The 16052-nt window shown below is 40.3% G+C and overlaps 1 protein-coding gene across 6 annotated transcripts in view; it reads left to right on the top strand.

The window, feature by feature from the left end:
• NR3C1 (nuclear receptor subfamily 3 group C member 1) overlaps positions 1-16052 on the top strand; it is a 456123-nt gene that overhangs the window by 327441 nt on the left and 112630 nt on the right. For 3 of the 6 annotated variants that reach the window (XM_073994518.1, XM_065546914.1, XM_005558115.5), the window contains one exon: positions 6590-7786. In XM_073994518.1, coding sequence (XP_073850619.1) covers positions 6603-7786 — 1184 coding nt within the window. In that variant the 5' untranslated portion in view covers positions 6590-6602. Of the gene's footprint in view, positions 1-2941; positions 3446-4179; positions 4221-4444; positions 4831-6589; positions 7787-16052 lie in introns of those variants that run through there. The other 3 variants (XM_045394358.2, XM_065546913.1, XM_065546912.2) reach the window with 3 other exon arrangements.

The following is a 16052-nucleotide window of genomic DNA, read 5'->3' as shown; positions in this document are numbered from 1 at the left end:
TGAACTATCATTGTAATGTGCTAACAAAGTATGCAGAATACTATAAGAAAATACAATCACGAATCTAATCTGGTTTACTTTTTAAAAAATGGGGGGAGCACTCGGATGTTTAAACACAAGACAATAAAAATGAGGATCTTGAGTATTATCCATACACTATTTATAACCCATTTGGCCACGACAATAACCCAGTAAAAGTGATTTTACATCTAGCTAACTAGTTGAGTCGATGTGATTATAACCCTGTAATGTATTTGCTGGGTGCCTACTATGTAGTGGGCTCTGTTCCAGGAGTGGGACATAAAGCTATGACAAGACAGATCAGGTCCTTGCCTTGATGGAGTTTGAATACATCACCTTCATTTCCACCTCTGCTTCTAAGACAATCAAATACATTCCCACTCAGACAGGGATTCATCCTATTTCTTGTAGTAATTATAAGTTCCCAGAGTTAGAGATTAGTAAATGCCATACCTAAAGACTTAGGATATTGTGCGTAAAACACTTTCAATAGTGCCTGTCAGACAGCAGATGCGCAATAAATGTTGACTTTTGTTAGAATCGTGTTATTATTATAATGCTAAATCTCATGTCCTTTCTGGTACACTGGAGTTCATCTCTTGAATTAAATTCCATAAGCACTTATTGTAAGCCTATCACAGAATTGATATACTACTCCATGTTAATGATTGAGCTCAGTGAGGAAAACCACTTTAATATTGTCTAATTCCTCTCTTAATGCATAGAAGCCGTGTGAACTTAGACAAGCATCAACCTCTGTAAGCCTGTTGTCCTCATATTGAAAAATCGAATAACAATACCTATCTCGTTCAATGGTTGTCAGCAAAAGTGGGCAGCAGAAGAGTGGGGATCAATAAATGTTAGCCACAAATCATAACTATTTGTATTACTCTGAAAAAGAGGGGTTAACTTACAGTTTATGCATGCTTCCAAATGAATGCGGAAGACTAAAGAATGAGAATTTTTTTGCTATCAAATTAAAAAATTAACAGGCACATTTAGATCACTGAAGAGAGAAATTAGGAAAAGTTTATTTTTTTTGCTCAATTAAAAGTGTTTTCAATGGCATATTTAAAACTATGTGAGTATTCTTCCCTGTTAAGATCTGCAGAGAAAAAAAATGGAGGGAGAATAATTGGGGACTCTTGTGAAATCATAAATTATTTAAGCAGAGTACCTACCACTAAGGATTTGAGCATGTATGAGTGACAAGGTGGATTCTTAGACCAGAGATTCAGCAGTGAGACAGGCTTATGGCATGGGTAGATGTGTTCCATTAGACAACTGTATTTTCCCCTTAATTATATACATATGTATATACATATGTATACGTATATGTATATATAAATAGAATTCTTAGTTATTTTAAGCACATGTACAAGGATAATTATTAGCACGGGCTATTTAACTCACTTTTAAAACGTGTAAAACATTATTGTAGGGTCGGGTCTTGATTTGTTTCCCATGACACTGTTGGTAGTTTACGGGCCAAATTAAAGAAAGACATCTCATTCTAGTGCTTGAGGCTCAGAAACTGGAAAAAGGGGTAACTAGGTCAAGTAGCGCTCTCAGAGCCTCACAGAAGAGCATCCGAAGCAAGGGCCTCCTTCTAGTTGACTTGTGCCAAGGGGAAAGAGAAGCGGAATCTGCCTTCTGAGTCCAGAAAGGGGTTTTGTTAACATGGAGTTGCTCAGCGCCCTTCATAAAAATTCTTCTGGCTGAGGGTTCTACGCTGGCATAAGGTTGGTTCCCTCTTCTTTTCCGAGGTGGCGAGTATCTCTTCCTTTGCCAAGATGGCGGTTCCAGAATCCTCTGGAGGCGGCCTCCGTAGATCGTCTCCGGACAAGAGGCTTGCTGAAAGCCTATTTCTTTCCTTTCACACTAGAAAACGCACAGGGAACCGTTTACCCTTCAGAACCGAGGAAGAACGGCTTAGGCTACCCGCGATCGCCAACCTTTGCCAAGATGGTGGCCGCGGGGTCGGGCTGACGTCACTGTACCCTACCAAGATGGCGGCGGGCGGCTTCCGGGACGCGCTTCCCCAATCGTCTCCAAGATGTCAGAACAGAGGCGGCTGCCGTCAGTCTGAGCGCGGCGGGAGGACAGAGAGTGGCTGTGGCCGAGCGCCCGAGCAGGACTAGGTGGAGCTGCGGCAGCCCCCGCCCCTGTCAGGAGCTGGCAAGCGATGTCACCTGTGGGGGCGCAAAAGTTACCTCCCCAAACCCTAAAGCCACACAGCACAACCTTTCCCCGAGTCACAAAAATAATCTGCCGCACAAGATACGAGGCTCGGTGCAGGCATCGCCCAAGCCTTCCCGACGCAGCGAGCTAGGGAAGGGAGCTGGGGCGGGGGCTTCCCTCGCCCCACGGCCCTCTCCTCTCTCAGGACGGGCCACGTGTTTCCTTCCCCTCGGACTGAGGGGGAAAGCTCGTAACAGGAACAGCTGTAGGGAGTTGAACGCTGGCATTTTAAAGCTGTCCGTATTTTGTTTTATTTGTAGGGGCTGGGGTCCCATGAACGTGATAGGGTGAGCAACGCATAGAGTCGAGGGCAGCAAATGTCAAAATTTGGGGGTGGGGCCTGCACCGGGAACTTGGACGCGGGCCCTGGTCGGGGTGGAAGGAGAGGTCAGGAGTTTGGGGAGGGGACGCATACTTCGTCAGCAACTTACTATTTCGCCTGCAACTTGCTTTTAGGACTGCCGCCCCCTGCTTTCTTTAATCATAATAATAAAAGTGCAAAGAAATCCAGCTCGCTGGAGGTTTTGCGTTTGGCGTGCAACTTCCTTCGAGTGTGAGCGCAATGGGCGGGAGGGGTGGGGGTTGAACTTGGCAGGCGGCGCCTCCTTCTGCTGCCGCCGCCTCGCAGACTCGGGGAAGAGGGTGGGGGACGGTCGGGGCGCGGGGGAGGGTGGGTTCTGCTTTGCAACTTCTCTCCCAGTGCGAGAGCGCGGCGGCGGCAGCTGAAGACCCGGCCGCCCAGACGATGCGGTGGTGGGGGACCTGCCGGCACGCGACTCCCCCCGGGCCCAAAGTACGTATGCACCGACCCCCGCTCTCCAGTCCCCTCCCTGAAGCCTCCTCAGAGGGCGTGTCTGGCCGCCCGGCCCCGAGCGCGGCGGAGACGCTGCGGCACCGTTTCCGTGCAACCCCGTAGTCCCTACCGAAGTGACACACTTCACGCAACTCGGCCCGGGGACGGCGGCGCGGGCCACTCGCGCAGCGCTGCCGCGGGCGGCGCCCCGGCTCCTCTGGCCCGCCCGCTGTCACCCGCAGGGGCACTGGCGGCGCTTGCCGCGGAGGGGCAGAGCGAGCTCCCGAGTGGGTCCGGAGCCGCGGAGCTGGGCGGGGGCGGGAAGGAGGTAGTGAGAAGAGAAACTGGAGAAACTCGGTGGCCCTCCTAACGCCGCCCCAGATAGACCAGGTCGGCCCCCGCCGCCGCCGCCCTGTCTTTTTCCTGGGGAGTTGGGGGCGGGGGACGAAGCGCGGCGCGCCCGGCTGGGCTGCCACGCCGTGGGCCGCGGGCGTGCAGGCGCCGTCGGGGCCGGGGTGGCGGGGCCCGCGCGTAGGGCGTGGGGGCAGGGACCGCGGGCGCCCCTGCAGTTGCCAAGCGTCGCCAACAGGTTGCATCGTTCCCCGCGGCCGCCGCGCGGCCCCTCGGGCGGGGAGCGGCCGGGGGTGGAGTGGGAGCGCGTGTGTGCGAGTGTGTGCGCGCCGTGGCGCCGCCTCCACCCGCTCCCCGCTCGGTCCCGCTCGCTCGCCCAGGCCGGGCGGCCCCTTCGCGTGTCCGCGCTCCCTTCCCTCTGCCGCCGCCTCCTCCATTTTGCGAGCTCGTGTCTGTGACGGGAGCCCGAGTCACCGCCGGCCCGTCGGGGACGGATTCAGTGGGTGGAAAGAGACGCCGCAGCCGGAGCGGCCGAAGCAGCTGGGCGCCGGGACGGGGCACGCGCGCCCGGAAGCCCGGACCCGCGGAGCCCGGCGCGGGGCGGAGGGCTGTCTTGTCAGCTGGGCGATGGGAGACTTTCTTAAATAGGGGCTCTCCCCCCACCCATGGAGAAAGGGGCGGCTGTTTACTTCCTTTTTTTTAGAAAAAAAAAAATATTTCCCTCCTGCTCCTTCTGCGTTCACACGCTAAGTTGTTTATCTCTGCTGCGGCAGGAGCTGCGGACGGTGGCGGGCGAGCGGCTCCTCTGTCAGAGGTAAGAAGCGAGGCGGGGAGGGGGCCGGGGCGCGCTCACTCCGACGAGGTGCCGGTGGGACCGGAGACGACTCGGGGGCCGCCGCGGGAGCCTACAAACTTTTATTAGCCTCGGGGAGTGGGGGTGGGGGGCTGGCGAGGGCCGGGCGACGGTGACGAAAGGGCAGTGCGCGGGTGACAGCGCTGGCTTCTTCCTCTCCCTCCGCCGGCGTCCCCTGGCCGGGCAGAGGGGGAGGAACCTGAGCTCGGACGGCGAGCGGAGCCTTGTCGAACTGCCGGGGGTTTCGAGCCTCTTATTCCCCGACGGGAACACTGGCCTCTTTTCTCCCCCCGAATGTCCCCTTTCCCTCCAAGGGGCCGCCCAACACCCGTTTTCGTGGTGAACGCTAAGCCGCGTCTGAATTCTACTCGCTCGAATATTTGCACTCCACCCCGGCGCGCCCGAGCGCGAGCCCGGGCTCTGGGGAGGCCCCGTCGCGCCTGGCTTGGGGAGGGCGTGCAGGGCGCGTGAGAGTACACACGCGGGGGGCTGACAGCTTGCTACTTGGAGACTCCGGCAGGGGCTAGCGTTATCTGGTGGAAGTGGGCGTGTCGGAGAGAGAACTCAACAGGTCTGGACATATTTCTCTTTTAACCTCGCACTTTTTTTCTCCCCCACCCCCCGCCCCCGCCCCCGCCCCGCAAGGGCTTGCTCTTTAGCGTTTGTTGTCAATTCGCGCCTGAGGTTTCTAAGTGGCCCCTTTTAGAAAAAGACTCCCTGTAACCGTAATAGTTTTGTGTTGCGATTTTCGACAAGTGTTAGTGTGACGTTTGGGGTTGCAGACTTGATAATTGCAACCTTGTAATACCACTTAAGACCCTCTGGCATGGTTCATTAGGGCCGATTAATGTGGCTGGGTTATTTGCAACTTAAACTGGGGGATAATGTCGCTTGAGGGAGCGTTTTCGTTTTAGGAAGTATTGTTTTGGTTTCGGGTTTGAAGGCTGCTGTCAGAAAACGGTATGGAAATTCATTGGGCTCCATTTGATACCTCGTGTTTAGAGATCGTTATCACCTCAGATAAACAGGGCAGAGAGTGGGGAGATAAGCAGTTTACCCTCAAGATTTGTAGTGGCAAGTCCACACCCCTCTCTTTACCTTCATATTCACTTTTCAGTGAGGGCCAGTGACATTTATGTTGCCTAACGTCATCGTATAGGAAAAGTTTCCTTTGATTGGGCAGGATTTGACTATACTGTCCCAAATGTGCTTCTCAGTCTTAGTCCATCTCTTAAAACACCCTGATTAACGATAGCCTAACAGTCTTATTCTCTTGAGAATAGGCTGAGAATTGGGATAGGTGAAGGTTTGATAGGTGAAGGCAGAGAAAATTATTTTGAACATTTTACTGGATACCGTTGTACCTGAATTTATATGAATGTGATTTTACGATTCTGTGTTTTTCCATTTTTCGGTACTTCGATATTTGTTTGGAAAGGAAAGAACTTGGAGATGTAATAGCATTTCATATTGAGGATCTCAAGCAATGTAAACAAGTGTAGCTTGATCTACATGGTTTTGTGAGTTATGATAAGGGTCAGCTATATTTAAGTTATTTAAGCTAACAATGTAGTGAGAAGCTACTACACATTGTCTTCTGCTCTTTAAAATCTAAATTTTAGTTGACCTATATAATGTGTATCTTATTTCATATATCCAAAATTTGGAGGTAGGCACATCCAGTCAGAAGTATGGGTTAAAAAGCCTTTTCCCAGCCTGTCGGAAGATAAGCAGATCAGCATCGTTTATTTTTCAAAGAAAATGTGCATGGTTCACCAGTTGGTTGTACTTAAAGGTTTGGATGTGTGAGTAGCTGGTAGGAGGGAAATTTGGAAGTAATTAGGGATTGAGGAATTCTAGCACAGTATTTATCAAATGTTATATGTATTGATTCTCAGAAAAGCAAACAGCCTTGATTGAAAAGAGGTAGGAATTTTAATGATCACACTTCCTTTTTTTGAAATTAAATACTTTGACATCAACTTGAACCTTTAGAATAATCAGATGTAATGAATTATAATGTTTGTGATTAACAAAGCTACACGTTCAGTGAGTGGCAGGATGAATAGCCAAGCTTAGTTCGATACAATTTTGCCCTCAGCTGTGCAAATGGACTGCATTGTACTTTTCAATGTGGCACGCTGAATGGGAGCAGGAGACATGGCTTTTTATTCTGAAAGATAGAAATTACTCTTTTGGTAACAAAGAATTTGATTCGGAGTTAACTAAAAGGTTCATTTAACAAGCTGTCTCTTACTAATCAGATCAGGGAGATAATGTGACTTTAGAATTTATGATGTTTTCCCCCGTTTTTGTTTTTTGTTTTGTAGTTGATATTCACTGATGGACTCCAAAGAATCATTAACTCCCAGTAGAGAAGAAAACCCCAGCAGTGTGCTTGCTCAGGAGAGGGGAAATGTGATGGACTTCTATAAAACCCTAAGGGGAGGAGCTACTGTGAAGGTTTCTGCATCTTCACCCTCACTGGCTGTCGCTTCTCAGTCAGACTCCAAGCAGCGAAGACTTTTGGTTGATTTTCCAAAAGGCTCAGTAAGCAATGCGCAGCAGCCAGATCTCTCCAAAGCAGTTTCACTCTCAATGGGACTGTATATGGGAGAGACAGAAACAAAAGTGATGGGAAATGACCTGGGATTCCCACAGCAGGGCCAAATCAGCCTTTCCTCGGGGGAAACAGACTTAAAGCTTTTGGAAGAAAGCATTGCAAACCTCAATAGGTCGACCAGTGTTCCAGAGAACCCCAAGAGTTCAGCATCCACTGCTGTGTCTGCTGCCCCCACAAAGAAGGAGTTTCCAAAAACTCACTCTGATGGATCTTCAGAACAGCAAAATTTGAAGGGCCATACTGGCACCAACGGCGGCAATGTGAAATTGTATACCGCAGACCAAAGCACCTTTGACATTTTGCAGGATTTGGAGTTTTCTTCTGGGTCCCCAGGTAAAGAGACGAATGAGAGTCCTTGGAGATCAGACCTGTTGATAGATGAAAACTGTTTGCTTTCTCCTCTGGCGGGAGAAGACGATTCATTCCTTTTGGAAGGAAATTCGAATGAGGACTGTAAGCCTCTCATTTTACCGGACACTAAACCCAAAATTAAGGATAATGGAGATCTGGTTTTGTCAAGCCCCAATAATGCAACACTGCCCCAAGTGAAAACAGAAAAAGAAGATTTCATCGAACTCTGCACCCCTGGGGTAATTAAGCAAGAGAAACTGGGCACAGTTTACTGTCAGGCAAGCTTTCCTGGAGCAAATATAATTGGTAATAAAATGTCTGCCATTTCTGTTCATGGTGTGAGTACCTCTGGAGGACAGATGTACCACTATGACATGAATACAGCATCCCTTTCTCAACAGCAGGATCAGAAGCCTATTTTTAATGTCATTCCACCAATTCCCGTTGGTTCTGAAAATTGGAATAGGTGCCAAGGTTCTGGAGACGACAATTTGACTTCCTTGGGGACTCTGAACTTCCCTGGTCGAACAGTTTTTTCTAATGGCTATTCAAGGTAAGATCAGTGTTTTTCTGTTTCTTAAGAATGGTACATTTAAGATAGATTAAGAGATGTAAATCTTCATTGGTTTGTATGTGTTCTCTGAAGATTCATGTGCTTTTTTATATCAATAAGCTCAAGTGGCCTTTTGAAAGTAGAAAGGGTAGACAACCTAAGTAACATCTGTATGTCACCATTTCAGTTTTTTTCCTTAAATAGTGGTATTCAGTATCCCACTGGCCAATGGTGAGGATTTTATTTAACATTTAAAAAATAATGTTGCTCATTAACAGATAAGGAAAAATTATATACATTCAGGAGAGTATAATGTCTCAATACCATATTTTGTTGTGCATGTTCATTCAGCTGTTTTAGAATATGTTCTTATATTACAATAAATGATACCCTTACTTACATAGTCAAAAGTTGTGCTGCCTTATTTGTAAATTTGTTAAGTGTTAGCTTGAGATTAACGGGTTAAAAGCAGAAGTACCAACAAGTAGTAGAAGTACCCTGTTCTTCAAACTGAATCTTCTGTTAAAGGATTTGAGTTTTGAAATTGCTAAAGCAATGCAGTGAACAGTGTACCAGACCATAGTATTAGACACAGGTCTTGCTCACAGGGTTCTTGCCCTAAAGTAGACAAGTTATGTCTGCCGATCAATCTCTTTAATAGAGGAATTGGTGCCAACATGGTGCAAAACAAAATTTTACTTTCAAATGTTCCTGTTCTCAAGTAGATAACTGATGGCCAAAATTGTTAAGCTTCAATTTTCAGCTATCATTTGATTTTTCTCTTTTTTTTTTTATACTCACTTATAAGCATACTGATATTCTGTCTGACCCAAAAAGGTCAGAAAATGGAATTATCAGAAAAAAGTTCTAAATGTAGACATATGTGTTGGTAGAGGTTAATTTCTCTACCCTGTAACCTCATTCCCAATTCAGATAAATGCTAGGTTTTATATCCATTTTAGGTGTGACGGAAAATATAAAAATGTGGATTGTAGTGACCCAAGATTGATTAATCAGCAGGTTTTTTTTAAAAAAGAAGACATAGCAGACAGAATGATTTATTTGTATGTAACCATTGAAGTTTTTTCTGAAATGTTAATGATATTCATCATTCCCATTAACTTGTTATTCCGATTTTTGAAAATACTTTTTCTATGAAAGCTATCCCTAACCCTGAGGACGTCTCTTTCTTTCCTCTTCACGTAGGAAGTTCTTGTTAGGGAAATAATTTAGGCTTAGATTTAGGGTATGTTCTGTTCTTCTAAAAGGCTTAGTTGTCAAAAAAAAAAAACAAAACAAAACACAAAAAACAAAAACAAAAAACCCTTGGTTCTTACGGTTAATGCGAACTACTTCCTAATCTATTGTTTAAATAATTATCTTTTATTTAGAAGAACACTACTTCAACCTGAGTTGAAGGTTTAAAATGTTTTTAGTAAGGAGATTTAAGATGTTTCTTACTGCATAAGCTGTTGTGTTTTAAATGCTAAAAGACATGCTGTGTTTTAAAATTTTCAATTGCAAATTTTTGGCAACAGAATTCACATACTTGGTTTTCTTAAAAGAGTTAAGTATGGTTGATTTGACTAAGCTATCTGTAGGAAACTCTTAAATTGACTTATAAAACGTAATTATACAAAGAAAAATAAAACATCTTAGGAAACTCTTGGGGATTAGTAATGGATTTTGTCCTGATAATCATCATGCATAGTTTTCATTTTCCTTACTAGAAAGAAAAGGCATGGGACAAAACTTACTTTCCATTTGCTATGAACTTTTAAACCCTATAAAATCTGGGATATAGAGTATAAGTAGGTGAACATAGTTACTCTTAAATCACTGAAGGTGATTTTAATGCTTTAACTTTTATAGTACTTTATGACATAAAGCATCTTCATGTATTTTTAATTTGGGCCCCATAACCTTATGGAGGTAGTAGGCAAGGCAATGATGATGCTGCTCTTTAGAAGTTCTTTAATATAGAAAGAAATGATTATTTTTATGCCAGTCTGTGATTGGGAAATATAATCAGTAGTCTATGTCCTAATAAGAAGGTATAATACTTTATACAGGGTATTTTGTTAATATTTGAAGATTTTGTACCTTACGGCATTAACTTAGCACTGGGAACTATGATTACCCAAAACAAAGCTTCATCCAAATAAATTGAAACAGTGTTTCTTTTAAACCATCATTGAATTAGTCTATTGTTTCCAAACAACAGCCCTGATATAGCTAAAATTAGTTGCTTTCTCTTCTCTATATGTTACATGACTCTAGCAAACATTTGCTATGACCAGTGGCCCTGAGTGGTCAGCAGATAATCAACACGTTGAGACCACAACTTGATTGAATACTGACCTTCTGACTTTACATAGAAAAATATTAAATGCCACTAATAACTTGAATTCCTTTTAAATTAAAAAAATATATAAATTGCAATTTGACTTTTTAAAATGCCACCTAAAATTTTTTTTATCAGAATGCTTCAAAAAAAAAAAAATCCTCACTTTATTCTCTGGGGGTGGGAAGAGGCAATTCCTTCCTTCCACCACAACATTGAATTATCACATAAAATTGTAAAATTATGAATATTATGATTGAGTTTAGTAAAGCATTTTCTTTTAAAGTTCATTTATAGTAAAACAAGAGAAACCTTATTGATTCTCAAAATCTATTCTTTAAGTAAAACAAACTAGCCATTCTAACTTAATGTGCTTTTAAAAATACTGAAATTCAGTACGTTTAGCATAAACTTACTGACGAAGGCACATTTCTGCATTATTTGATTTTTCAGCCTTGTTTCATTTAAGCATTAATGGCAGAGGTAGAGAAAAGAAATGGTTTTAGGTGGTATTAGAGTTTTTATTGGGATTATGTTGAAATTTTAGTGTTAAAAAATTGTTCATATCCTGAACGGAGGGATTATTGGAGAGAATGAATGATGTTGGATGAACTTGTAAATTCAGTCTTCGGCAGAGTCTAGGGCTCTGATGATTGGCACTTAATGAAACTACTAAAATTTATGTAGCTTTTAATGTCTCAGTCGCATCTGTATCTAATTTCATAAAAGTAATGAAATTGAAGACCTATACAGATACAGAATGAGTGAAGCAAATTCTGCTAACATCATGTTGAATGCTTTCTCAGAAAAAGAGGAAATATAAAGACAAGAGATTTGAGTATGATTTACTCCCTCCCCCATGGATACTTTCTTTACTTCCTACCTTTTTTCTTTTTCTTTTCCTTCTAAAGATTCTGGCAGTGGGTGTTTCAGTGTTTTTTAAGCTTAATATTTCTGGTATTCATTTATCTAAAGTGATTTCTGAATGTTAAAGGAGATTTCCTTTTAAATATTTATTTTTAGCTTTATGATGAGAATCTTATTTTTTAAATCTATAACTTGTTATGACTATATGATTAGTAAAAGAAAAGCTTTTAAAACACACTGTGTATTCAGGTGTGTCATTTTAGTGTGGAATGACTAATACAGAAATATGTGACTAGCATGTGGTCAGATTTTATTGAAAATACTTGTGATGTTTCTATGGCTGTTCCCCTTATATTTTTATAATTGGTAACATAATTCATATGCTATTTTGGTTTTGTCTATTTGTGTTACATATATTTTAGTCTGATCACTTTTGCTGTTTATTTAATGTTTATACATTTTTTGAAAGAATTATTCTGAAATATACCTTGCGTAAATGTAGGTTAAATGCAAATTGTATTAACAGTGAAATGAATATGTGGGTAGAGATCACTTTAGGGGCCTTTTGAGATTTAGTGAAGGAAAGATTGTATCGAAAGGGTTTACTTCAATGTGACTGCCTAATGTGAAAGTCAGAACATCTGCATTAATTGGTTAGTTACATAAATCTTAGTCCACTCTGGCCTACAGGTGATTGAAACAGACCAGGAAATCTTAATTTACATTAAGTTTAGACTAGGTCTGAGGCATAGTTCTTAAAGCACATTCTTTTTTACTTTAATGATTATACCTAATTTTAATTAGCAGTGAGTTCTCATTATGTGCTACTACTTACGGGGGCAAATTAAATAAGCAAAATAGGTTTGTGCTGAATCGCATTTACCCTTCTGAGGACATCCTGGTAATATTTTCATCAAGAGTAATTGTGTAATGCAGTATTTACAGGTATTTGCCAGATTAATGGGCACTTGTTTTCATATTTCTGAGTCATGAAAAATACACATTGGTGATTCCTATTGCATAAAGAGTTTTCAAGAAATATTTAGTTGCATTAAGCTATAACTACAAAAAAAATCAATTACTTATTGACCTTTACAGAGAATTTTTAAAAGCCCATGCTCTCCTTATTTCTGCAGCTTCAGGGAGCCAACTGCTCTTACTTTCTTCTGGCATATTCTATTAATACTTGGGTTTTGTATTTTTCAAATAAATAAAATATTCCTATTGAGAATTGAAAAAGAAAAGCTCTACTAAGCGTTCCCTTCCCCTTTGGATTATGTGTGATCGTTTCTGTGCTAAACTAGATTAGGGTGTGACTTGTGATGGTGATTTTTGTTCATTTTACATATTAAGAAAGAAATAGAATTTTATCGCAGTTCAAAATTAGTTGTAGACAGTGGTTTTAACCCCCAAACACCTAATTTTGACAGGTTGCTTTCTTTATTCCTCAGTACCGTTGTAAATGTCTCTAAATACAGAATTTCCAGTGGAGTTCATAAATTAATTGGTAGGGGAAGGTGAAGAGGGAGGAGCAACAGAGATGTGCAGTGCTATGAATAAGTTTAGGAATATCAAGATCAATTCTGAAAGCTAACAGTTTGGATCAACTGTCATGAATTAGAGGTTTAAGAAGAGAAAAATTTAGGGCTATATTTAGGCACAAGGAAATGCATTAATCAGGATTACAGTTTAGCTTCTTTTATTTGAGGTAGAAATCTGAAACTAATCATGGCTATATAATACTAATTGTTGAGTTATGTTGTTGTTTCTTACTATGCTTTATTACCAAAAAAGGATAAAATGCACATTTTACTTTCTTTTAGATTATTTTAGGTAAGATTAAGTTCATATTTGTCCCATCTTTATTTAAGCTGCTGTTTAATAAATGAAAATCTAATGACTTGAATGTAGTCAACCTGATGTCTTAATATTGATATAATCATTTCATATTTCATAGTGCACTTTTACAGCCATTGTCAACTGACTGGAGAGCAACCTTTTTCTTTGGTAATATATTTCTATGGATTATGTATTTTTTCTGCTGGAATATTGAGAAAATTAATTTTTCATAATACATATGTAGAATAAATTATGGGGTTCTGCAAGTGCTAGACAGTCACTTAAACTATATTGCAATACATTCCTTAAATTCAATATTTTGAATGAAAATGTGTTATCCCCTAATTTTATCCCTGGGCTAATTTAAATATTAATTGCATCCCAATAGAGCTGCATGCTTAAACATACTTTTTCAGAGTAACCCAAGTATTAATTCTGAGTGCTTCAAAATATTTTTTAGCAAGTTTCAACAAGATTAATAGTGTTTATAATGCAGCAAGTTCAGTGAAAGTACCTGTTGTTTTAGAATTTTTTTTCATTCACACTATAGGGCACCAAAAATATATATAAGGGGAAAAAAGGTTTAATGATATGATTAGTTGTAAATGTTTACACATTATCTTACCTTGAATTTTTATTTTTGTAAAAAAATAATTTGAGAGTTCAGTAAGTATGCAGTGTTTAAGATACACAGTTTGTTGCAAAAAGTGTGAACTTACTATTTCTTTTTACAGTAAAATTAGCCTTTATTCTAGTTGATTTCATAATTGTCCATAATATTTAGCCGTGGCTATTATGAAAGTATATTTGATAGCCAAATTTTGAAAGCTATTGTGAAATGATACAATTCAGTACATGATTTATTATTTCATGTTGTTTGGGGCAATGCTGTGACTTACGACCTTATGATTGTCACGTGCTGAACACTAAAGCTCTACCAGTTTGTTATGGACACTTTTACCTTATGTTATTTTAATGTTTTGTAATTACTGAGGATAAGAGCTTCCTTAATTTTAAGACTATTTAAATTTCAGATTTTCCTTTTTTATTTTTTTAACCCTTAAGTCCCTTCCAAAGAATTTGATTTAGTTATTTAGTAGTAGAAACAGAAGAAAAATACTCAACTAAAAGTCCAAAGACCTAGTTTCTAATGCTAAGGGAGACAGTCTGTGGCCTCAAACTAGGTACTTTGGAGTCAAAAATACTTTATTTACGACTATGAATTGTTTTCAAAACACGTGTGTGTGTTTCTAAAATTCCAAAATCCTTTCAACGCATCAATTTGATGAGGGAAGTAATTAGGGTGGGGAATGGTATAACAAAGTTAGTTCTTTGACATTTTCTTTATAGATTATCAAGTGTAAGACAAATAGATGTGAATACAGATTTGGGGTTTTTATAAGATAAGGATTTAAAATAACGTAGTTGGTGATACATAAAAAATAAACTATTGCTGTTGTTAGCACCCGAGAGGTGGGGCTCTTGGGTTCTCAGAGCTTGTTTTCTATCTTAGGTACAGTTATTTTAGATTAGAACTTAAAAGAACTTGAGAGCTCCCCTAATCTTACCCCCTAATTTTTTCGAATGAGAAATTCAGATCCATAGGAAGTGTTGAGGTAAAGATCACAGAACACTTAATTAGCGGTGTTGCCAGTTTGAATATCTCAATTCTTAGTTATCTAAGTTCCCTGGTAGGCTTCTTTAATTATCTGGGTCTCTTCTAGACATTTGAAACAAATAGTCGATTGACATAATACAGACTAGCCACATACTTTATAAGAGATACTTTTGACTCATTTAGATTTTTAAAATATACAGTGTCTATATTCTTCCCTATACATTTTGTTAACCTATTTTTCCCTAATAATGATTAAGCACCAATTATGTGACAGCACTATGCTAAGCACTTTGCATGCATTCATTTCATTTAAATCTCAACTCTGTGAAAAGTTTTTATTCTAGTTACCGTATTAAGTCTTGATTCTGTCAATATCCATGTAGCACAGAAGGCAGCAGTTATTTACCTTAATTTTACAAATGTGAAAACTAGAGGCATTTTAAGAGAAAAAGAGAAAAGAATAGCCAGGCAAATCTTAATACTTATCTGAAGGGAAATATTTAATATTGGGTATGTTAGTTCCTCATGTATCTTTAATAATTTTTGTCAACAGCAAATCTTTAAATAAAATATAAGGGATCAGGCCTTTACTCTCTTGCATATATTTGTAAAGTCACTTACTGCTTTTTGTCACAGTTTCAGTTTCTGTAAAATACGGCGTTTTTACCTGACAGGATTTGTGCATGTATGTTTACTTTGAAAATTAGCATTATAAAAATGCAAGGTGGAATTTTTAAAGCTCTGCCAAATTCACTTAGCTTAAACCAGTATGACGCTCATTGGCTAAAGTGCATTATGACATCTGTGACTGTGGTGTAGGTATTTCCTATAATTAAGACTCTTGTAGGGTCTGCTACATGCAATCCCGGAAAGGTCATGAATTGCAGTTTTGTGAAGACTACTGTATTTTACAGCCTTCAAATGCCAAGGTAGTATCTTTACAATGATTTTTTTTTTCAGTTTTATTTTTTTGAAAGTGCCTTCAATGAAGTTTTCAGTGGATTTTGTTGAGGGATATGAAGTATGCCATCTAAATAATAGCCATAGTGATAACTCCACCCACATTGTTATATTTTTATTAATAAATGCTAGAGTATTCTCTTTCTGGTATTTCCTGTTCTGATGTTTTTGTGTAATCAAGTATGCAAAGATTCTTTGTCATTAGAAACTTTAATTTGCCTGAAAATGGGAATGAAGTAAGGATTAAATTTTTTTTACATTTATGACATTTATTGAAGCTGTCTGAAAAAGCTCTTGAGTATGTTGAATACCAAAATTTATCCTAACTACATAAATTTGGGAGGATTGTGAAACTTGACTGCACTTACTTTTTTTCTTTATTGATCAAGTGGTTGAAAAAAACTTGAGTTAAACAAATTTGATGTATTAAACCGAAGTTATAAAAGCAGAGGCAAGCATAGAATTATTAAACGGCAGTTTAAATTGGTAAACATACCGATGTAGAACCTAAGTTTGTAGGCAGCTTTCTTAGATGGAAACTTAAAAAAAAATTTAATTAGAACATTATGTGAAATTTGTCATCTGGAATTCAGCTGGGTTTATTAAGGATAAAGTGTATGACTATAAAGTAGATTTTT

Source organism: Macaca fascicularis, chromosome 6 (genome assembly GCF_037993035.2).
Source record: "Macaca fascicularis isolate 582-1 chromosome 6, T2T-MFA8v1.1".
NCBI lineage: Eukaryota > Metazoa > Chordata > Mammalia > Primates > Cercopithecidae > Macaca > Macaca fascicularis.
This window is presented reverse-complemented; position numbering and strand designations above follow the sequence as displayed.